This window comes from Aphelocoma coerulescens, chromosome 2 (assembly GCF_041296385.1).
Source record: "Aphelocoma coerulescens isolate FSJ_1873_10779 chromosome 2, UR_Acoe_1.0, whole genome shotgun sequence".
In the NCBI taxonomy this organism is placed as follows: Eukaryota; Metazoa; Chordata; class Aves; order Passeriformes; family Corvidae; genus Aphelocoma; species Aphelocoma coerulescens.
The window spans coordinates 114,742,486-114,765,565 of NC_091015.1; the positions used below are offsets into that span (position 1 = coordinate 114,742,486).

At 39.9% G+C, this 23,080-nt stretch overlaps 1 protein-coding gene across 5 annotated transcripts in view; it reads right to left on the bottom strand.

Moving 5' to 3' along the window:
• Window positions 1-407: 407 nt before the first annotated feature.
• RAB31 (RAB31, member RAS oncogene family) overlaps window positions 408-23,080 on the bottom strand; it is a 67,960-nt gene continuing 45,287 nt past the window's right edge. For 2 of the 5 annotated variants that reach the window (XM_069004427.1, XM_069004426.1), the window contains exon 7: window positions 18,429-18,619. In XM_069004427.1, coding sequence (XP_068860528.1) covers window positions 18,510-18,619 — 110 coding nt within the window. In that variant the 3' untranslated portion in view covers window positions 18,429-18,509. Of the gene's footprint in view, window positions 10,606-18,424; window positions 18,620-21,175; window positions 22,676-23,080 lie in introns of those variants that run through there. The other 3 variants (XM_069004424.1, XM_069004425.1, XM_069004423.1) reach the window with 3 other exon arrangements.

Below are 23,080 nucleotides of genomic sequence, written 5' to 3' on the forward strand. Positions count from 1 at the left end.
AAAAAAGATATTTATTAACATTACATAAGATACTACCTATGAATTCATTTCTATTTATTTCTGTCTTTATAATCTGTTTTCATTAGTATTTTGCCCAGGGTTTATATAATGCTTATAATTATCCAAACCCCTTGCATTTTTTCTTTACAGTGTGCCACATTCACTTTTTTCCAGTCATCTGAAATCTCCCTTGTGCACCAGGAATATTATTTCAGACTGAAGACGAATGGCTCCAACAGTATTTCCACTATTTTTTTGTCATACTCTTTGGGAGCATTGAATCCTGAAGATTTATATGTGTTTTGTTTTCACTGATGAACATTCTCTCATACCTATAGTGAGAGGGGAAAAACAAAAATATCACTTCATTTATGATAACAGAAAAAAATACAACTTTTCAAAGTAGCTTAGTAAAAACGGTGCTTTATTATCCAGAAACTACTCCATACATGAATTCATATCAAAGGCAAAAAAGAAATCATTGCATTTGGTCTTGTTGGCGATTCAGAGAGTATACAATTGTGACAGAAGGAGCTGGATTTTAGACTAGGCATCAGTAACAAAATTTTTAACAAAGTTAAAATATTGGATGTTCAGTCTTAGGGGTGGCTAAGCCCTAATAAGATTACTCGTTAGGCCATTTTCACATTCTACCCAGTTCCCTAAGAGACCAATGTAAGATTGAAAACCTAATTTCACTTTTCAGTAAATATAAAGGGAAAAAATGGTGAAGAAATATCACACGTGATGTCAGTAGAATATATTAGCTTTCCCAAATACATGACAGTTTTTAAAGAAGAGTCTCAGATTTAAAGTGTGACTTATAAAAATGTAATGATAGAGCTCCTTGCTTTGCTGCCCATCAAAGCTATCGAGATCAATCCTCCTAAGATTTGCTGAAGATTGCATTCCAGGCTTGGAAACCCAACTCAGAATGTGAAAATGGCCTAACAAGTAATCTTACTGGCTTAGACACCCCTAAGACTGAACATCCAATATTTTAAGTTGGTTAAATGTTTTGTTACTGATGCAGTCTCCACAGACCAGCTCTGAGTATAAAAGATGCAAGCAAATAATAACTGTGACATTAGAGCAATGGTTATGTTTAAAATGGTGACAATTACAAAATTGGATAGAACTTTTCCATCACCTCATCACACTCTTTCTATGACATGGTTGTGTATAAAATCAGATGGCCTAGCTTGAAACACAGCCTCCTTACATTTCCAGAATGATCTGAAGACACCAGTAGAAAATCACAAGTTCCTGAAGTCTGATTTCCTGCCTGTGGCTGCCTGGCTTGAAATATACATTGGAATTATCTAACATCCAGGATTTTGTTATGCCTTGGAGCTCCCACTAAATGGAAGGAAAATTTGCAAAGCTGGTTGAAAATGGTGGGGATCATGTCTTTCCTTGAACTTCTTGGGAAATTAGGACTTCCCATGGGAAGCCTGGCACCATTTCACCAGGAACACTAGCTGCCTTCGAAAGCAGACCTGTCAGAAAGCAGCCTCAATAACTACAGGCTCTCCTGCACTACCAGAGACATGGGCTGAGCCATTTTGCCAAAGAGCTAAGTAACCACTTTCTTAGAGCTTTGAAACCTGTGGCTCCCAGACATCCTTACCTTGCTGTCACAGATGTGATGAGAAACAGGCTACTCAGATGGCAGCTCTCCTTCTAATCTATTAGTTGCTTCAGGCCCTGTAATTTTTTCAGCTGTGCCTATCACATAGGGGAGGGTGCAATTTTTTGCTGTGGTGTGCATCTTTCCCTGGTGTGTGAGTCACAGTGAGATAAGGTGAAGTGTCTGAAAGACATGCCCGCTGATAGTGATGACTTGATGACTCAAGCCTTGTGGATTTTCTAAGGCATCGATTTCCTCCTGGGAGAATTAAAATAAAAATCCCTCCATTTTACACTTCAGTGATGGATGCTGTGTTATTGTAAACCCTTTATACTGCCAGCAGCGACTACTTAACTACATACTACATGCTGTGGTTAAATCAGTCAATGTAAATCTACTTGGATACATTTATCACCACCTCATCCTTTCTTCTTTATTCTTCTCTGGAACAATGTGTGCAAAACCACCCATCATTCCAAGACATCATTCAGACAACATCAACCTTCATGAAGAGCTAAACCATGCAGGCAAGGTGGCTACATAAACGTACTGGAATGTATTAGCCAAAGCCCTTTGTCCAGAGTTCCAACTCGGTAACCGGTGTGTCATGCATACTACGCATGAATGGGTATCATCTTTTACTCCGTGGACTTTGCACTTGGTAAATTCAGGCATACCCACAGGTAAAGATATGGTATCATTTTTTTATAGGTGGAGCATAGGCACCTGATGTACTCTAATCTTGTGTTTGTTTATGCTCGTTTATTAGCTAGGGTTCTCAAGTAACAGAAGTGTTAAGGTGGTGTGGCTGTGCCATGAAATGAGTGTATATGCACTCTGACCACTTAGAACATGATATCCTTTTTACTCCAAATCCAGAATTTGTATTTCAGACATGGCTTTTGTTTCTTATCACCTCAGTGGGGTTATAACCCACTATGAAGAGTATCACTTGGGGTAGGACATCTTCATGTTTTTGTCCCTTCTTTTCAGTTCTAAACATTCTTTTCCCTCTTTAGAATTTTATAATCGACAAGACATTCTGGCTTCATCCTTATTCCAAGATTTCTCCTTATTTCTCCTTCAGAAATTCCACCACCTAAAACATTGAAAAAAAATACCGGGGGGCGGGGAGGAATATATATAAATGTTTCCTTTTCTAGTATCTTTGTCACAAGAAAACAAGTTAATCTGTTGAAACCTTTTCCTACATCAATATGAGTTCATATTTCCAGCATATCTCAAGACTTCTGTTCCTTCTTACTGAGATTATGGGGAGAACCATTCTGGTGTCAAAGGTTGTGGTGTAGGAGGGGAGCTGGTTGGGTGCCAGCAGGCAGTTCAGGTTGCCACCTTGAAAGCAAATTTTCCTTGAGAATCAGGAATGACTTAGAGAATGTGGCAAAACTCATAGGACAAACAGTATCTCTAAAGGGAATGCTGTCAGGAAAGCTATTTAATTCACATTTGAGTTTCTGTCTCAAGAAATAGCACATCAAAGTTACATTTTTATTTGGAATGTCCTTCTTTCTGAGGTCTCTTACTTAGATTCCTTCTACACATTTTATGCTTTTTTTGGTAAATATCTATGGTGCAAAATTGTCCCACGTTATGAGTGATGAACACACACAAGAACTTGGGTATTTGGTAGAGATTCTATAGGTTTGGTGACAACTTGGTTTTTTGCAGAGCTAGAATATAGAAATGCACTGTGTCATCCAGGCTGCATCCATTGCTCTTTCTTGCTAAACCCCTGTGAGAATTCCCAACATATATTTGTCAGCAAAGCTGCCAGTGTCTTTGAACATGACAGGAAAAAGGGGTTTCTTTTATAAGGTGATTAACCTATATTTCAACCCTATTAAACAAGTCAAGAGAAACTGTTACTATCCTCCTAATAATTTTTTTATTTATTTTTAGTCTGTAACAACAATGCTATCACTTGCTCCCCAAGTCATGTTATATTGACCAAGAGGAAGGAATGTGATGTTCATTTTCCTCAAGGGCATCTCTCAGACATGGAAGCTGACTTCCTTATTGATTGGTTCTTGTCAATATGTAATTGGAAGCGTAGGGATAATTTCTGTTTTAGTCTGTAACAGATCATTTCCCCAGGGTACTCTACTTGATGTAGGGGAATAGGGATTTAGTTGTTAGGTATTTATCTTCTTCTTTAAACATGTATTTTACTGATGTGGAGGGAGCAGGAGTGGCACTGACTAAGTGAAATAAATGTGAATTAAATGGAGTTTAGGGGAAAGGCGTTTTTGTTTTCTAAAATTCCCAATGTAGCAAAGAGAAAGGTTGAGTGTTTCATCATAAACAAAGTGTGTCTCAAATAACTTTTCACAGATAATGGGAGAGAGAAAGCTCAGGTTCTCAGGGAGGTTTTGAGAAAAGAAGGTCAGTACTTTTCACAGAAAACTTTTTTTTTTTAAGTCTTTCAGGCAGTCTCAGGGATAAAAAATGAGTAATCTAACAGCCAGAAAAAAGAAATCTTTCCCAAGCTGCTAAATGTTTAATACCTAACCAGGAGCCTCAAAATTCTCTTTGCCACACTAAATAATGATATCTTATTAAAAACTTGTTAATTGCTGTGACACTAAATGCAAGTTTGTACAGGTCTCTTACACTTCAAGTTCTGTCAGTGTACTATCTTCAAGTTTTCACAACATCTGTGTTACAAAACAATTCCAGTAACACTTCTACACCTATGTCTTGAAAACACAATGATTGAGTATCAGGAGCCTGTCTTCCTATTTGTACAAAATACATAGCAGTGGTAAGTGATAATGCAAACTAATCTGCATCAAGACCATCTGGTAGTATCAGAAATATAGGCAATAAGGACTTTGCAATAAGGACTCTTCTTAATTGAAACAGAGGAAATCCATTCGAAATAAATATGAAAAAAGCTATATTATGCCACATTATGCTATTACTTATTCCTTCTGATCTTTAACCTGCTAAATGTGGTTAACTATTGATTTCATAGTTTTTAGTGAAAAGTCTTACTTTTGGACAGTGAGGGAGCATTTATATCAAGCAATCATTTTATCCCTGGTCCAGCTGGCAAAAAATAGTAGATCAAAAGAGGACCTTATTGATGGCCAAGAACTGCATTACACAATGAAGACATCCATCCTATCATTGATGTCAAGTCCTTAGGGAGTAACCAGCACCAATTAACAAAGGTATTTGTACAACACCTTCAGGTAATCTATCCTCCCATGAGTGTTTTAATGCTTTTAAAGAAAATTATTCTGTAGCCTTGTATAAAACAACACCGAGGGGGGATAAAAAAATAGTAATCCTGCAGCTTACTCTTTTCCTTTCAGGGAAGGAAGGCAAAACCTGGTAGTGGCCTGAACAGTTTTGCAGATTAGGTGAGGGGGTGGAGGTATGAAGTAGCTACACAGACTATTTCATCAGCCTTGCTGTCCTGATTTCAGTGCAGTGCTCAGGAGATCACAGCAGGGTGTCCTGTGATGCTCTTTGCAGGGACTGAAGCTGCAGTGATGAAGATTTTGAAGGCCAAAATGTCAAATACTTTTCCTTAAGTACCTCGAGACACAACCTTCAATCTTCAAAAGGAAAGCAGCAGAGATTTATTTTCCAGCCAATTGTACAGCTCCCCTCTCATCACTAAATTCAACTCCAAGCTGACCTAAAGCACCACAGGCACATGCTTCCAAGCCATGTAAAACATCCCATTGACAACACTAGGACTGATTCATTCAGGGGCAAAATTCTCTTTAAGCACCTAAGGGCAGAACAGCATTCACTTCAGATTTTCCAACACACTGATAATAGTTAAGGGGCTTACTTAGGTTTTCCATTAAGTACATCACCTTTTAGTTCACAGTTATGTACCTGGGTTCCTTCTTGTTTATGCACAGCTGGAGCTAAGTAATTTTTTCAAGATCATTGTAATTGCTTTGAAGCAGGGAACAGATCCTCCTGGGTATCTTCTACCAGGAACCAAACTCCTAACATATGAAACCTCTTTGAAATACTGGTTTCTCATTGCACAGAAAAGTGGTGTTCTGTACTGTTATTTGAGTTACAGTATTTCTTGTGTACTGCTGTGTGTTGAATTTGTCATGGTAATCAGAAAAGTCTTAGTCCAAAGCCCCTGTTTTTCCTTAAAAAACCCAGCTCTTCATTCATAGTCTTCACAGATGTGGTAAAAAGTTTGAAAATATGAGCCAAACAGTGCAACAAACTGTTGGTGTGGTTAAACACCTCTTGAAATGATAACACTAAGGGGAATGCAATACTGCATACTTCTTAAATGAGTGTTAATTCTTAACTCCTAGACACGAGTCTGAGGGAGGGACACAAAGCAGGGTGAAAAAATAAATGTACACCAAAATAAAAACAAACAAAAGAGGAAGTATCTTATGAGCCATACTAGTTATTGCTGCTATACAAAGCAAGTGGTAACTGGAAGCTCACTTTCTACTGAGAGCTACTATTCTTAATTTCTAAGCAGATACTAGCCACTCAGATCACTCTCTTCTAATGGATAAATCAAGTAACTTAGCAAAAGGATTTTCAGACCCTCTTTTTCTGGTTTTTGGGAGTTCACCTGGACTGCAGGATCCCCCAGGAATGCATTCACTTTCTGCTAAAAGGCCAGCCACACGTTTCAAGCAGCATTTAAATCCCAGGCAAGTAATCCAGAGACTGCAGACAGCCCTTTTTCAAGAGCAAATTATGTGCAAAATGGGAGCTATTTTGTTCTGCTTTACCGAAACCAGAGATATCCCCAAATCAGAGGCATTTAAAACATTTATTAGCATTAATCATTGTAGGTTAAATAAAACACAAAAACTACATTTTAGGGAAAAAAAATATTATTAGGTATGATACAGTTAATATGTAAAACAGAAGGTAAAGTATTAACAGATTGCAGCATCCCATACATGAAGCAAGTGGGTCCAGCCCAATCAAAGCTCTTATTTAAACAAAACAGAAGAGTACCTAGCAGGTAATTTTAAACTGGCAATTTATCACTGACTCTGGTTTAAATAATTAAGGGTAGGTTAGTAAAATATATCACTGTACTGAAACAGTCTGATGACAGAATGTTTACATATGTAACCTATCTAGCCACACTTGTTCCCAATGTGCCATGAAGGATTAGTGGAAACATGGGATGACAGATAAGTTTTTTAGGTATTGATACAGACTCATGTTACATTTAAGCACCTTAGATAGACATGCTGTACTGTGAGCAAAAACAGTAAGTTTTTTCTTTTGAGTGTCACTTTATTACTTTTGAGTCCCAATTCCTGAATAATAACGACCTTTTTTAGATTTCTCAGTCTGCAGGACAAACATTTTCTAGAATATGCCATTTTCATGCACAAGAATGGCAAGTCAACAATTGTACCTATGTGTATCTCTATCTTTTGCTACCTTTGATCCACAACTTTAAGTTCATAAAGGTGAAATGATCATTAATAAAAAAATGTACTTACAGAATACAATATGTAGTATATGAGAACCAGACATAGTGAAAAAACACTACATGTCAGCAGAACAATACAAAAGTGTACTTATATACACACATACATGCAGAGCATACACGGAAACTAGTTCCTTCATTATTTTGTTTTTTAAACTAGTTCACAACAAGCCAGAAAAGCAAGTCACCCACAACTGGACAGTCACAGTCTTGAGTCATGGTGCAAACAAGCTCCACCAAATATCCTTGGCACTATAGCCTGCGCCTCAGTCCTGCTGCCAGCTCTCTTGAGAAAATCAGTCTTGGAGAAATCCAGCACCAGCTGGCTGACCAAGAACTGCAGCATTGATATTATTATTATTATTAGAGAAGATCAGTTACACAGTCAGGTGCTCCAGTACAGTAATTTAGCTTTTCACCAGCCATTAACTACTAAGAGGAATTCCAGTTGCTGCTGAAACTTTCAACTCTGAGATTGGGGTTTTTTCTGTCATTTTTCTGGCTGTTTATGTTTCCAAACAACACAGGCGACCAATGGAAGCAGAAATAATGAATTTTATATTTTAAAATCACTATTTTTATAACAAGCCATTGCCTCATTTGAAGAGACATGTTAAAGCTGCACCTTAGCTTTGACAAACAGCAGAGAGGCAACAACACTGTCCAAGGTGAGCCCTGTGTTCAGAGAAAATGCAAGATGCTCTGCACAGCACATTGGCCTGTTATTTTTCTTCTGGCTTCAGACTTCCCCACTGAAGCTCCCAGTAACCCAAATCTCAAGAACTTATACAATCAGAATTCTTATTAATTTAAATATTTTTCTTGTCTAAAAGCAGAATAAAGTGATTTAGATTTGCCCCACCGAAAGCAAAACCTATTTAGTCACCATTCAATTTTTAAAATCTGTCAGAGATCCACTGTAAAAACTTTCAATTTAAAACTATTTTACCATTTAACTCATAAACCTGTTCTTATTCACATACTGCTCAAAGCCAGCTGTGAGATCTGGTTGTTCAGGACAGTGTCTCATAAAGATCAGCATCAATTGCCAGTTCTAACATAAATTAGAGTATAGAAGGTACTCACAAAATTGTCTTACAAAGCTTTCAGACATCTCAGTTAGGATTTAGTAAGTTTTGAGATGCCATGTTAAAAAAAATATGAATATGTGACAATGATTTACAAAAGCTTAAAAATCAATTATGGATATCTGCTATATGTTGAACTAAAGTTTATGACACCTCTGAAAACATGGGTTCAGTCTCACATTGTTTTCTGGGTAACTGGTCTAGCCTCTGTGTTTTACTCAGGAGGAATCAGATCTCTTCCAGCATTTCATCATAGACCCCATAAAATGTATGAACCTGTGATGTTGGTAAGTTTGGTACTTCTTTAGCACTGAAGGCCAGGTTAAGCTTCTCCCTCCCCAGCCAAGTGAAAGAGCCAGGCATCCCTGGCAGACTTGCTTGTACTGGGATGGAATTAAATGTTCCCTAAAGGAGCCTGTCTCCCTTCCCAGCTATCAACAATGATGATTACTGAATTTTCACTTAAATAACCCTGGACTATCAGTAAAGTAGTTGCTGCAATGAGTCAGAGACATGGATCATATAGCAGCACAGCTGAAAACTGGAAGTTTACCCAAAATATCCAAGGGCATATTTTCTAGTGTGAGTGTTTCCAAAGGAGGCCAAAGTATATGAGAAATTGATCATATGTGAAAAAACAATGCAGCGTAGATTCTTAGATAAAATCCAGAGGGATATTTCCCACCTATACTACTTTAAGCAATCTGGAGACAAAACGTTCCTGTTGATTTTATCTGGCTCTGTTTCAAGCCCTAACAATTAGTGACATTTTATCTAAGCAATCTCACAACCAGCCAATAAGGTCTGGTTTCTTATGTATCAACACGGAAACCATGCTCTAGGCTGCCTACTCATGATTTATTGTGGAAAGTTATTTTTCCATTTTGTTTGCTTTTCATAAGCCCTCCTGAAAATGTGCAGTGACCATAATTTTCCTCATAAGAGAACAAATTAATGTTGTGGAATGCAGGCTGGCCTCTGGTTTTGAATCCAGCATTTCTTACTCTAATTCCCATTTCCAATGAAATTGATGAAGAAGATAAATTTGGATTTTATCATCTCAGTCACACACATTCATAACAGATGGAAGTTAGTGGAAAACACATACAGTTTTACATTATTCCTAGTTCATAACCCTCTGTAGGAATTTTTTCCAATACTGCATTTCCAAGTGCATCACGCTTCAAAGATATCACACAGTGGGTCTTCCACACCACAACCCCACACAATTGAGGAGACTACTCCACAAATTCAGGGAATTATATTTGTAAGCAAACACTCAGGTTTGTTTTATTAGACTCCAGACTCTAACCCCAAATTATATTGTGCTCTCTTATGCACGTTTTGTACAGAAATATCATTATTTCAAATCAAAGACCTCTCGGAGCACAGCAGTGAGACCATGAGGAGTGGGGCACTGTGGCACCCTCTTTTAGAAACCAAGGAATAGGCAACTTTGAACAGAGACAAATTTGGTCTGGGGCACAGATTTGGAGGAACCCCGGTAAATAGTGGAGATTAAGCCTGTATTGATGCTCTTTTTACATTTTCAGTAATTATTGAAGCCCACACCCTGCACAGGGAGTGATTCCAGTCAGCACAGTGGCTGGATTTTCACTTCTTTCTGAAGCACACTGGAACTGTACGGGGTCCAGCAGTTTCCTTCATGACAACTCCATCTTCCACATACTCAGCACTTCCTCACACAGATTTTGACTTCCAGTCCATAAAAACTGCATTCGCTCATCCTTTGGATGCTTTTTTTTCTCTAGTTAGCAAATTCAGTCCATTTCTTGCTGATGTTTACTGAAAGTAGGAGATGAAGCTGAAGATTTAGAAAAAATAGTGAAGCAGAGTCCAGCTAAAAAGATGGCAGAGAAACCATAAGCCAAAATTCAGGTTTTTTGGGGTTTTTTTCACCCTATTATTACAGAGAATACTCTAAAAACATGTCAAGTCCCCTTTGCAATTGTAAGAAGGTAAGTTTTTGCAGCAAACCTGAATTTTATATATAAACCGATCTTTTTATTAAAAAAAACACCAAAACCAACAGTCACTGGTTCAAACAGAGAATCGGAGTACTTTGACACTGTAATTTTGACAGGATATTAGAGAGGATTTTCCAACTGGGTTTTGCAAAATCCCTTTGAAGTAAAGCCTTCTGCTTCTGGTCCTTGCGTTATTGCTCATGGGAAGTGTTGAAATTACTGCTTTCAAGATAAGGAGCCACGTCACTGAGACCACAAAGTCCTTTCTCAGTGAAAAAAAAAGCAAATGGTGCTGTTTTTCAAGTAAACCTAAAAAGATCAAGTTGGGTCAGCAGCACCGCCTACCCGTCTGTGAAGTCTGCCTTCCAAGTTTGATTGCTCCATTGTTACTGTTTTCATGAGGATCTAAGGGTGGGATTTGCCGACCTGAAACACATGAGGAGACATGAATTCAATTTTCCTGATAAAAGAACAACACCCCGTGCAGGTAACAGTTAGAAGGATTTAGGTTGCATAAGAATGACTTACAGATTCTAAAATGCATAAGTGAAACTTTACAAGAAAAGTAACAAACAACCATACCTTGAATATTTTTCCTTGTATCCTGCTTATGAAAAAAGACTTTCACATTAAAAAATACATATTAAATAAGGCTATTGAGGAGGCATGAAGTACACTGAAATTATATTATCCATGTATTTTTAAAAAATAGTTATCTTACTGAGCTCCTTACAACTTAGAAAGAGAAAACTCTCATCCTTCTCCTAATTCCACTTAAATGTGAATGGTGCAAGTTTAATGGCATTGTGCCTGTCCCAAATCTGCATGACATTTAGTCCTTGCACACTGGAGTTTTACACAGCACAGTAACTAAACACATGGTGCCTTTACTTGACAAAGAAAAATAGATCTGTTCTTTCCATTGAATCCCTTCCTCCTTTTTAGGGGTACCCACGTCTTTCCAGCTGACAGCTTCAATTACTTAACATTGCCACCACCCCCTCCCCCACAAACTCTCCTGATTTTTTAATCATCTTATGGAGTAATATTTAAAGTGTTTGAAAGAATTTCAGCCATTACAGGAGAGCTAGAGATCCCTCCTGGGGCAGAAGGGCACTGCTCCAACTCCCTCCCCTGTATGCCCTTTTAGTACTGCTGCATCTTTTGTCTAACTGGCTTCCTATTAGTGGACAACATACAATGTGCTTAATAAGAAGAATTATAAATGGAAAAAAAAGATTCTCCCAGGTCCAATCCATCCTGTGTCTCTCTCTGGTGTGCACCTGGCTTTTGCATTAAACCCTTGTGCGAGCTCTCCATCAGTACCTTGAGATCTTACAGTCGTGGTAATGCACTTTCTCATCATTTTGTGGATTTCCTGAAGTTTTTTTTCTGAAGCTGACTCCATTTTTTATGCATTATTCCTGGGTTTACCATTACCCATGCTAAATAACATGAGTTAAAATATTTAAAACTTGTCTCTTATATACCACTTTCAGAGAACACAGAGTTCTTATGAACAGCTCATCATAATCCAGGTGGATTTTACAGTTTAGATTTCCCCATCCTTTGCTTCAGTTATTCACAGCTCTCTCTTACCAAATGTTCTGTGAATTATGTACCTATGTTGAAGCCTGAGTCCTACAAATTATTTGGGGGAGTGGTTGTGGGTGGGTGAGTTAAAAGCATTCAGGTAAAATCCAATCCCAATGAAATCAGACAGAAAAATTTGATCTGTAAAACTTGTCCTTAAATTACCTTTGGCCAAGATTCAAATTTTCTCTTACTCAGTTCTGCACAGGTATGCTATAAAGTGTGACTTTTAAAGCAGATAATCTTGTGTGTTTGTATAACTGAATGAGAAAGGGAAAAATCCTCATGTTACTAAGGTAAAGATACTGTATTTCATCCAACAGAGTGAAAAATGTGTATCTTGAGGGCCGAAGCATGTATAAGCACTGACATTACAATTCTGAACTCTGTTCAGGTCACTAAAATATCAACTTCACATCCTGCTTAAAATTCCGTTCGGACTTCATGTTTGTAAAGTAAAATAAAAAGCAGAATAGGTGGTTATAGACCCAGCTGTTACATGCATTAGTTCCGTTGGCTTCGTTTGGAGACAAAGAGAATCCACTAATTCTTAAAACTCTAGAGAATCTGAAGAACATGGTATCTGTGAGAGGCTTTCCAAGAAGGCAATGCTGTTGTCATAGAGACCTGCAGGGAACTTCTGCATTAGGTACCTAACACTTCCAAAGTGCTTTCAACTCACTCCCAGGGTAATAAAATCCTGTTGATCTGACCCAGACAGAGCACAGTGTAGCTAAAAACCCTGGAATCTACATGTTTCCATAATCTCCCATTAAGCAAATACCCTCTAAACATTTGATTCTTCTAACAGTAACTTTGGAAGAGGAGAGCTTTAATGTGCAAACTAGCCTTTCATTTTAGAACTCTGCATTAAACAAAGACATTAACTCTATCTGTTTTTCATGCAGCTTTTCATATTTCTTATGAGTTTCAAGTCTTTTCTACAGTACTCCTGATGTGTATGCCAAGAAGCAGGCAAACTTATCTCTGGAGCAAAAACCTTGCAGGCTTCAAGGTCAGCAAGCAGTTTGTCCAGTTCAGACCAGGACACAATATATGTTGTTAAGAATCACACAGATTTAAGTAATTTCTCAAAACAATAAAACCCACACAGATAACAACTATAAATAATAAAGACAAAAAAATCTCTAGACCTATTTGCTGGTTAGTTATTCTAGCCTTTGAACTTAAGCACTGTTTGTCAGGAACTAGCCATGTCTTTTGCTGTTTTGGTATCACCACCCCCTCCTTGAACTCAATGCAAGAAAACAAATGTTTAAACAGTCTAAACTTTTACTTTTTCGAGTTTGAGAATATTTTTTCAGTAGGTGATTCTTCTCTCATTTATTATTTTCTTATTACCAGAATTATTAAACCATCAAGTTGAATCATTTTAGTTTACCCAAGCAGCTTTTACCATGACAGGAGTAACTACCTTGGAGCATAAAACTCAGTCTAACAACTGAGAACCAGCTCTACAGCAAATGATACAGTGATTTTTCATTAGGCATCAGGGAAAGTGAATAAAAAAATCAGTCAGAAATCTAACTGACTTTCCCTAGGCCTCCTTGACAGTAGGCAGTGTAACAGAGGAAGGCCTAAGCAACAACAGAACACTAAGGATGAGCAGTGAAATGCTGAGCTTGCACCTACACTTCCTGCTTCTAACCTAGCTCAATCACTACTGCCACCTAAAAGCACTGTGATCATCTCATCTTGTCATTCAGCTTCTGATAAATATGGCATCAATATTGCTGACACCAACTCAAATATAGCTGGCACTGAGTCAGGATCAACAGAGGTCACAAACTGAATTAATTTTGGAAAGTATATACTCATTTAAAATTTGTATCTCACTGGCATCCATAGTCTCTGTTCCAGAGCAATAAAAAATACCCCAGTATTGAATACCATAAATTAATAATGCTGTAGGATATTTCTTTCATGCAGGTTGTGTCAGAAAGAAGCAGCAGTCCTTTGACATCCAGCCCTGCAATTCTCATGCTGAAGAAATAAAAACATTAAGGCAATTCCTCTTCAAACTGAAGACTGCTTGGTAAAGATAGAGTCAGCTTAAAAGGACCATGAGAGATTGAACTTGTAGAATAATAGAATGGTTTGGGTAGGAAGGGACCTTAAAGATTATCTAGTTCCAACCCCCCTGCCATGGACAGGGATGTCACTCACTAGATCAGTGTGCTCAGGGTGTTATTCAACCTGGTCTTGAACACTTCCAGGGATGGGGCATTCACACCTTCTCAGGACAACCTCTTCTCATCTCTTGCTTGACTTAAGATGACAAACTAGACCACAAACAGTCTTCGCCCTGTTTTGAAGAGCAGGACACAACTCGCCAGCTTGCCTAAGATCTCCAGGAGTGTGTCTTAGGATTCCAGATGAAGTAGTTAATCACAAAGAATGCATGTACATTTATCTAAGAATTCTGCAGCTGAACTGTTGAAACGAGGAACTCGAGGATAAAATATTACTGAGACAGTATAAAAGTCCCATATGGTTCCTATTGCTGATATTCCTACAGACTAAGTTGCTGACTGCAATTTAAAATTTGATTTTGCACTATTATTAAATATATGATTATATATTTTGGTTTCATTTCACTAAGGTTCAGACCATGTTTCACAGATTTTGTGCAACAAAATTGTTTTGTAACCATCCACCTCTGCACATTCCCAAAGAGGTCTTGGTGTCCTCCATTCTCTCATTCCAGTAAACACTGGTGTGTAAAATAAAAAGTGTCACAAGAGACTGCTCAAATGTAGGGTTACAGAAAATGTCACAGTTCTGAAGTGAATCATCCAGATTAACAGATGAAAAGCACTAAAGCAATTGCATCTCCTCCTTTCTGGCATGTTTGAGTCGGGCTGAGGCAGCCCAGGATCAAGGTCAGAGTCTTCTCCAAAGCCTGGTAGAGTTCCAACTCCTGCTACTGAATCTGAGATTTGTTGAGAGATTAATCAGCACTGTGGGCGTTGCTGTTCTAAGAGTGCCAGAGGCAAAGAGATTGGGAAATGGGAGGGTGGAATAAGAGATAAACAAAATGGGGATGAAGAAAAATGAAAACTGGAGTAGAGAAGCAAGAGAGACAACAGGGACTGGGTAACAGCTCATTGAGCAGAACTTGAAGAAATACAGACGGGGATTGCTTTGCTGCAGCTAGAAGCAGAATGCATCATCACAGTAATAAAAGCTGCTCTCTTTATTCCTTTTTGAATGTGATGCTCCAGTTGGAAGCTGTGACATTCACAAGCATGAAAGGAAAGGTTGGGATCAGCCTTCAAACTGAGCATTAAGGCTGCGTAAAAAACTCGCAACAGTTACCATGCTGACAAAGGGACAAACACAACAGTGCATTGAACAGATAACTCATTTACTGTGGAAACAGACGTGTTGTGATCAACCTGAGCTGGCACAACCAGATGATGAAGTCAAGTCCCAAAGACTCACAGAATATGCTGAGTTGGAAGGGACCCAAAAGAATTACGAAATCCAACTCCTGGCCTTACACAGGACACCCCAAGAGTCACATCATACGACTGAGAGCATCGTCCAACTGTGTCTTGAATTCTGCCAGGCTTGGTGCCATGACCACTTCTCTGGGGAGCCTGTTCCAGTGCCCAACCACTCTCTGGGTTAAGAACCTTTTCCTAATACCCAACCTAAACCCAGACACAACTTCAGGCCATTCAAGAGTCCTGCTATCTAACACAACAACAACTCTGCTAAGGATAAGAAGCAATCACAGTGCCATGTAATGGATTTCTGTGCCTTTCTTTCCATTTTCCTGAAAATCATGTACAACATAATTTTTAGGGGGCTGAAGGAAGGTGAAGTCCATTTCACTCTGCCCCAGAGCAGCAGCCTGACAGCTGTCAGAGCTCAGGTGAGCTTTTCTAATGGCTCACCTGAGAAAAGGTTAACTTCTTCAAGCAGTGGTAGAACAGCTATGCAATGGCCAGAACCTCCTCCTCAAATTGCCAGCTGTGCCACAGCAAGATGAGCCCCTGCAAACCTCATTAATAAAGAACAGCCATCTGTGAAGACAAGGTAGAGTGAAGCAGGCACATCTGATCCAACAGTTTTGGCAGTTTTCTGCACCTGTAGGACTTAAGACAGTCCCACTTCCTATCTCCCCAAATTCTTTCATGCTCTGAAACCCATTTCTGTGGTATTTTAGAAGTTTCCCACATAGGTTATAAAGCTTGGCTCACTAGTCTGCCTCTAGTTCTTTCTTCCCCCCATACTTACAGTAAGATTAAGATTTCCCCAATTGACAGAGATGACTATTTACTCATGTTGTAAGTTTTCATACATGGGAACACAATAAATTCTACAATAAAATCTATTGCATAACTAAACATAGTTAAGTTGCAATTATTTTAATACTCCTAATAGCACAGCTAACAGCATCTAACTAACGCAAGAAATTAAAGCCTTTGGTTTGGTTTGGTTTTATTTAAAGCAAAAGCATAGATTGCTGACACAAGTTCTTGCTTAGGGGAAGCAGCAATACAACATTTTGCTCATTTAATTAAAATCTCCAGGGAAAAAACCAAACAAATATTTAAATCTTGCATGTATCAAAGTAAACAACAGTATTCCTAATTACTTTAATTACTAAGAGATCCAACCTTGAATCAAGGTCCTGCTGTAATTAACTTTGGGCTGTGTTAGTTTATTTACTACTGTTTTAAGTTGAAGAGCTCTCCTTGGTTGGAGAGAAATCCAGTACCCCATATGTTTAACTATAGGAATAGTCTAAAGGTCATTAAGTTTTGCTCTAGTCACTAAAGTTTGAAAGCAAGAGGACAACTAATCCTGGAACACAGGGAACATAAACTGTAAAGAATATAACCTCAGATGTAAGTTTGGACAATGTTATTCCATGCTTTCACACCCCCTACAAAAATTCAGTTATGAGTTTGGACTACCTTAAAAATTGACATACGTGAAATTTCTTTGTAACCTAAATGTACTTTCTTTCCTTAAAATATCTTTCATAGACCTCTTCAAAGTACTTCACGGGTATCTGCAGATCAGCAGATAAAAGGATGAAAACCACCATACTCATCACTCACAAAGCTTGAAGACTGTTAATCTGCAATTTCACCCATCTATCTGAGTCAGTGCAAATAATGAATGTCTGTTGGAAAGGATCCCTTCCCCATTCCACAGGTATTTCATACTTTCCTCTTTAGTTTGTCCAGTATACAACTGGTTAAACTGTAAACTCTAGAGATTGAGTTTGATTTGGTTCTTTTAATCTCCCAGTATTTCTAGGAAACAAGTATTTGGGTTACATTAAATATTCAATATACGAGCTGCTGGCAAGGCATCAGAAAATCAATAGCTTCATACATTTATAACTGAGCATTTACCACATGAAAGGCTGAATCCCAAGACAGAAATTCTGCTCTCATTAGGAAGCCTCATCTAGGAAGAATGTTCTTATCTGGATTTTTAAACATCAGCCTGTCTCTCCTTCTCGTAGTACAAGCCTCAGTAAGAGCAAGCATGCTAACTACTCTTTGCACAGTCTCCATAGCGTCGTTCTGATAATGTTCTTCTCCACTTTCTTCTCACCCTCAACAGAAGATGCTGAAATGCTTCAATCTTGCCCACTTTGGTAGCACACCAATCTCCCACTTTTGTTGGATGGAGCCTTGAGCAACCTGAGGTACTGGGTGGCATCCTTGCCCGTGGTAGGGGAGTTGAACTAGACGACCTTTAAGGTCCCTTTTAACCCAAACCATTCTATGGTCCTATGATTTGCCAGACTTTAAAGAAAATAACACATGGCCATAACATTTTTGTTTGTTTTGTTTAAACACAAGTTTATATCATGTTTCACTTGGCTAGGTATTCTTCACTGGCTTGCTTGTCCCACTGCCTGCCCCCCTCTGGAGCTCCTGATGCAGCCTGGTAAAAACCTGGGACCCACAGCCTCGGCTCTGCTGCGCACTGAGGGTGGCTTTTATGTAATCTGCTCTTTCATATCTGGGGCACCTTCACGCTGAGGTAGCAGGCAACACACACAGGCTGAAGAGAAACAGCTGGGTGTGTACCAGATTTGAATAAGGTAGCTAAGGCTTATTTGAGCTGGTAAATGAACAGGTGTCTTAAAATTGCAAGGGTTTGATTGCCACTTAATGATAGTACACGTGGGGCAGCTTGTTTAGTCTTTGAAAACCAGCCAGGCACAAACAAAGGTCAGTGGGCTAAAGTCCCACAAACAAGAAGGGGCAATACAGAACTGGTATGACCCCCTGCACAGGCACAACTTTCTTAAACTGCTATTATATAATACATTCCTGGCATTTTTGCTGCTGCCAAGGTATAAACCAGCAACAAGGAGCCACTGTGCCTATGATTCTTTTAAGGCTGAGAATAAAAAGTTAGTAACATTTGTTCCTATAGAAACAGCTATTAAGAAAGAACTACTAGAACAAATGAAAAAGCACTATACTGTTAAGCCCTTTTTATGTCAAAAACCTTTAAAGAAAGACATTGGGAAAAATCTAGCTCAAATTGGGAATATACAACTGTATTAAAAATACTCGTTTCATGTTTACAGAGACATAAATCAGTCACATGATATTTCACAATCACAGAACGCTTTCAGCCAGGCACTGCTAAACAAACCCAGGCTAAGTGTAGTGGCTTACCATTTGAAATCCCATGGGTACAACAGAACCCAGGAGCTGCATGCAGCCCATTACTCAGCTCAGCGCAAATTCCCCAGTGCAGAGAACACTGACTTTGCTGACTCCCATGCTCAGTGCCTCCTCAGCCTTATTTGCCCAAGTACAGCGACTGCAGAGTACCTCTCCTGCCAAATTTGACCCATTTTCAAAAAATCAGAAACTTTTACTGATTTTAGTCTTTCACATCTTGTATTTTCTTGAGACAAATTAAGGATGACAATTTGTGTTGAGACTATGCTATGAAGACATCCCTCTAAGCAGCCCTCTACACAGCACATAGAAATAAATGAAGCAAACTTTCTATAATCTCTGTAACTTTTCCAAGATTTATCTGGCTATCAACAAAACATCCCAGTTCCCCTTTTATTCTTTACACTTTCTTTCTATCATTATGAGTACATTTTTTATATCATACCATACCACTCCATTCACAACATTATCCCTGCAAAGAAACAGTTGTTAGACATCTCAGGAAGGAAAAATATTTATGTTAAAATGCCCCTGAGAAATGAAAAGCATAGGCAAGAAGAAGGTAAATTTTTTAGCTAAAATAAAATGAAGTTGTCATAGGTTAGCAAGCATAGTCCCGGAAGGGATGTCCTTGCTAAGGGGTGCTTACAGCTTCCTCTATGACCTGACAGAACCTATCAGCTGGCCAGTTTGAATATGGACAATTCTTTAAGCCACTTAAAGTTGTGACCGCCTCTGTGATCCACACTTAAGAACAGACAAACTCCCCCCCAAGCTCTCTCTCGTTTCCGGCGCTGGGACAGGTGGCTGCAGGGCCGTGTGGGGGCCAGCGGGCCCGGCCAGGCCCTGCTTGGGCCAGGCCGGGCCGGGCCACAGCTCCAGGATGACCCCCCCAGCAGGGCTGTGGGCAGCCAGAGCGGCTCGGAACACACCCCCCCCTCCACTGCGGCCAAGACTTCAGCACCGATGTTCCGCAGAGGTCAGGTGACCAACAGCGATAAGGGACACAGCTGCAAGGCCGAGGTGAGATTAACCCTTTTATTGCTGTGAAGAGCTGAAAACCTGAGGGAAGAGAGAGAGGAGATGCTTAAAGCTGAAATTCTGTTGTGAAGCTATGATATATCAGAGTATCCCGTTGTAATTTCATGAAGATATGGGGGGTGGAGTGTTCAACTCGTAAGCAAAAGCACCTGCGCTGAGATAGGCAGATGCTGACGCAGCTGTAATTTCATGAGAAGTTTGGACAGGGAGAGATGAACCAAATGACAACTTTTGCTCCAAATGGGAAAGGAGAAAACCTCAGTTCCTAGAGATGCTCCCAGAGATAGTCCTAACGATGAAGATGAGGAAGACCCTTTGCTCCCAGGGAAGGAGAAGGGCCTCTGTTTTTGTTTCTGAATGGCTCAACCTTAAAATTGTACCCCAAAAAACTTCAAGAGTGGACCCTCGAAAGCAGTTGCGGGAAAAGCTGCAAATATGGGGGAAGGGACTCGCATGAGAGCAGAGAACCAACCCGGGCAGCTGTCTCGTTGTGATACTGTTTTCATAGCATGAGCAAGAAGAGACTTCTCTTTCTAAATGGACTGAGCAAGGTTATTATGGAAGTGGTAAACAGACTGAACATTTTAACGGTTGTCTTTTCACATTGTCAGCGGGAGAAGGGAGTAAGGTGGGGGGAGGAGGAGAGTTCTGAAGGTGTTTTTTTGTTTGGGTTTTTTTTTTCCTCTTTTAGGTCTGTTAATAAACTTCTTTATATTCTTTCAAGTTTGGTGCCTGCTTTGCGTTTCTCCTAATTCTTATCTCACAGAAGATAAACAGTAATGAGTATTTTGGACCAAACCACTACACTAAATTGGTGTTTCTGCCCGGTTACAAACCCAGCCTGCTACAAGTCTACCCTTTCCGCTAGGGCTATCGATTTCAAGGAGGATTTAATAAAGAAATTCTCCACACATGTTGGAATATCCTTCCAAATCTAGACTGTAAAACAGACAACACATACAGTCTACCTGCAAAGTCCGAGGTAAAAAGAAATTGCTGCTTCCTTGTTCAGAGGCCAGGGAGCTGCACCGTGCCCTTCATGAGCAGCACAGGGAGAAGGGAGCTCTCAGGCAGCATGAAAGCAAAACTAAAGCTGCAGCGTGACTTTTGGGGCACCACACAAACAAAATTAATCAACAGGGTAGGAGATGTGGCCACAGGAGGATTTCATACTCTGAAAAGGCAGAAATGCTGCTATGCAACTTGGGCAGTGACAGACTTTTTTGGAAATTGCAGCAAGACTGAAGCGGTGTAAAACATCAGAAAGTTACTTATCCATACCCTCTGCACAGTCACAACCACACTAATTAATTCTACTGCTAATCAAGCATTTTTCACTTGGTTTCCACTATATTTCTATCAACATTCTCTACCACCTCTCTCCTTTCTCTCTGCTGAGTTTTTGATAAGGTCACACATAGATCCACTGAGACCAAATATTTCTATATATAGAAGTAATTGCCTGTGGAATTAAGTGCACTTGCCTGGGTATCTAGTTCATACTAAATTTAATTTAGCTGATTTTCCTCATCTATTATATTCATTATTAGGGACGGTGCACACCGCCAGCTGCAGCAATGCCTATCAAAGATGGAAACTAATTATCTAATTACGTGGCAAGAACGAGTTCCTCTGCAAGAACATCCACAACCATCAGATGCAGACAAACAAGTAAACTCACAGGGAAGAACCAGTTCCTCCAGACAGCCATGTAGCACACACCTCCTTTTTAAAGGAGGCAAAAGAATGGTAGTGTATTCTAGGAATACTGGTTCTCATTAGCTATTTCAAACACATCCCATGTAAGCAAAACAAACAGTTGAACAGGCCCCATCTCAGGTAAAGTGTGCTAGATAACATCAGCTGATTACAAATACGTGAAATAGAACAAAATAAAATAAAATAACTTCAGGGGAACAAGGCTGAGTGTCTGGACATGCTGCCTCCTAGGACCCTAAAACAGGATTCAGGGAGAGGAAGAAACACCAGTAGTGGAAGAAGATCAGACCTTTCAAGGAAGAAGATCAGAAGCTCTTAAGAAATCTTAACCCATACAAGCCTGAGGATGCACAGGGAGCAAGGCCATTCTTTATCATCCCTGTTGTTTTTGAAAGGTTGTGGAAAAAGGTGAATGTTTTATCTGTCTTCAAACAGGGCAATAACAAGCCATGGGTCTACAGGCTGGTTAGCCTCACTCTGCTTCCTGGGAAAACCACAGAGGAAATCCTCTGAGAAGCTGCTTCTGAGCACAAGAAGGTGAAGGACCAGTCAGCATGGACTTATGGAGGGTTAACCATGTCCAGCCATCCTGGCTGGCCTGTATGACAGCATGACTGGGAGAGCACTGGATGTTGTTTACCTTGACTTTGGCAAATACTTCCCCCTACAGCACCCTGGTATGTCCAAGTTGGGATCTTAGAGTCTAGAGCCTTTACATACTTCAGAAAGGACAAATGCCAAGCACAACTTGTAGGAAGGAAGAGCCCCTGGCTATGAGAGAGGCTGGGGACTGGCTGCCTGTGAAGCAGCTCTGCCCAAAAAGGACCCGAGGGAAGCAATCTGAGCATGAGCCAGCAGCGCACTCTGGCAGCATAGAGAGCCAGCAGCAACCCACAGGAGCCAAGACAGAACCTTAGGCACACTGGTTACCCCCTTTTAGATGTGGTCTAACACCAGCTAGGTCACACTTGCTTTGGGCCTGCAATACAAGAAAAATGTTGACAAGCTGGCACAAACTCAGAGGAGGGCTGCAAGTCAGGGAGGGCTGGAGCACCTGCCCTGTGAGGAGAGGCTGAGGAAACAGGGCCAGCTCAGCCTGGAGACAAAATGGCTTTGGTGGGCCACAAAGCTGCCTGTCAGCACCCATGGAAAAGGGCTGCTGAGAAACTGAACCAGGCTCTTTAGTGAGGTGCACCCAGGACAAGGCACGAATTGAATGAGAATAGGTTCTGGCTTGATGTGAGGATGTCACTGTGAGGACTACTTAAACAACTGCCCAAGGAGGTTGTGGAACCTCTGCTTTGGGGCCCAGCCAGACAATGGCCTGAGCAATCTGGTCTGAATTCACTACCAAGTCTGCTTGGGCAGAAAGTTGGACTCAAAGTCTCGTGAGGTCCCTTCCAGCCTGCAAGGTCCTTCCCACTTGCAAACAGTGACCAGCACTGGAATCCCTGGAAGGAAAAATGAACAAGACAGTTTTTCTTCTCCTCATGACAAGTGCCAGTCTCATCATGTTTAGAATGCCTGGAGAGAAATTTATCTGTTCAGGGCTTTTTTGATGTATTCCACAGCAATGACTACTTTCTACTTACCAATGCCCTCCAGGAGCATTTATCAACATTTAAGTTTTTAGCAACATGATGATAAGATCAACAGTACTGCCTCTACAGCAAGCTTGGTCTGAAACAGCAGATGTGACCCAGGTCAGGATTTATATACAGATTTAGAAGGAACAGGCTTACCCTGTATCTACTATCTACTGTGTTTTGCTCTGGTGTATTCAAAGTTGTTCTTAGTTTACATCTGCATAAATAGCAGCCATACCACAGGCTTTGTGGGATTTATTGATGTCCTTA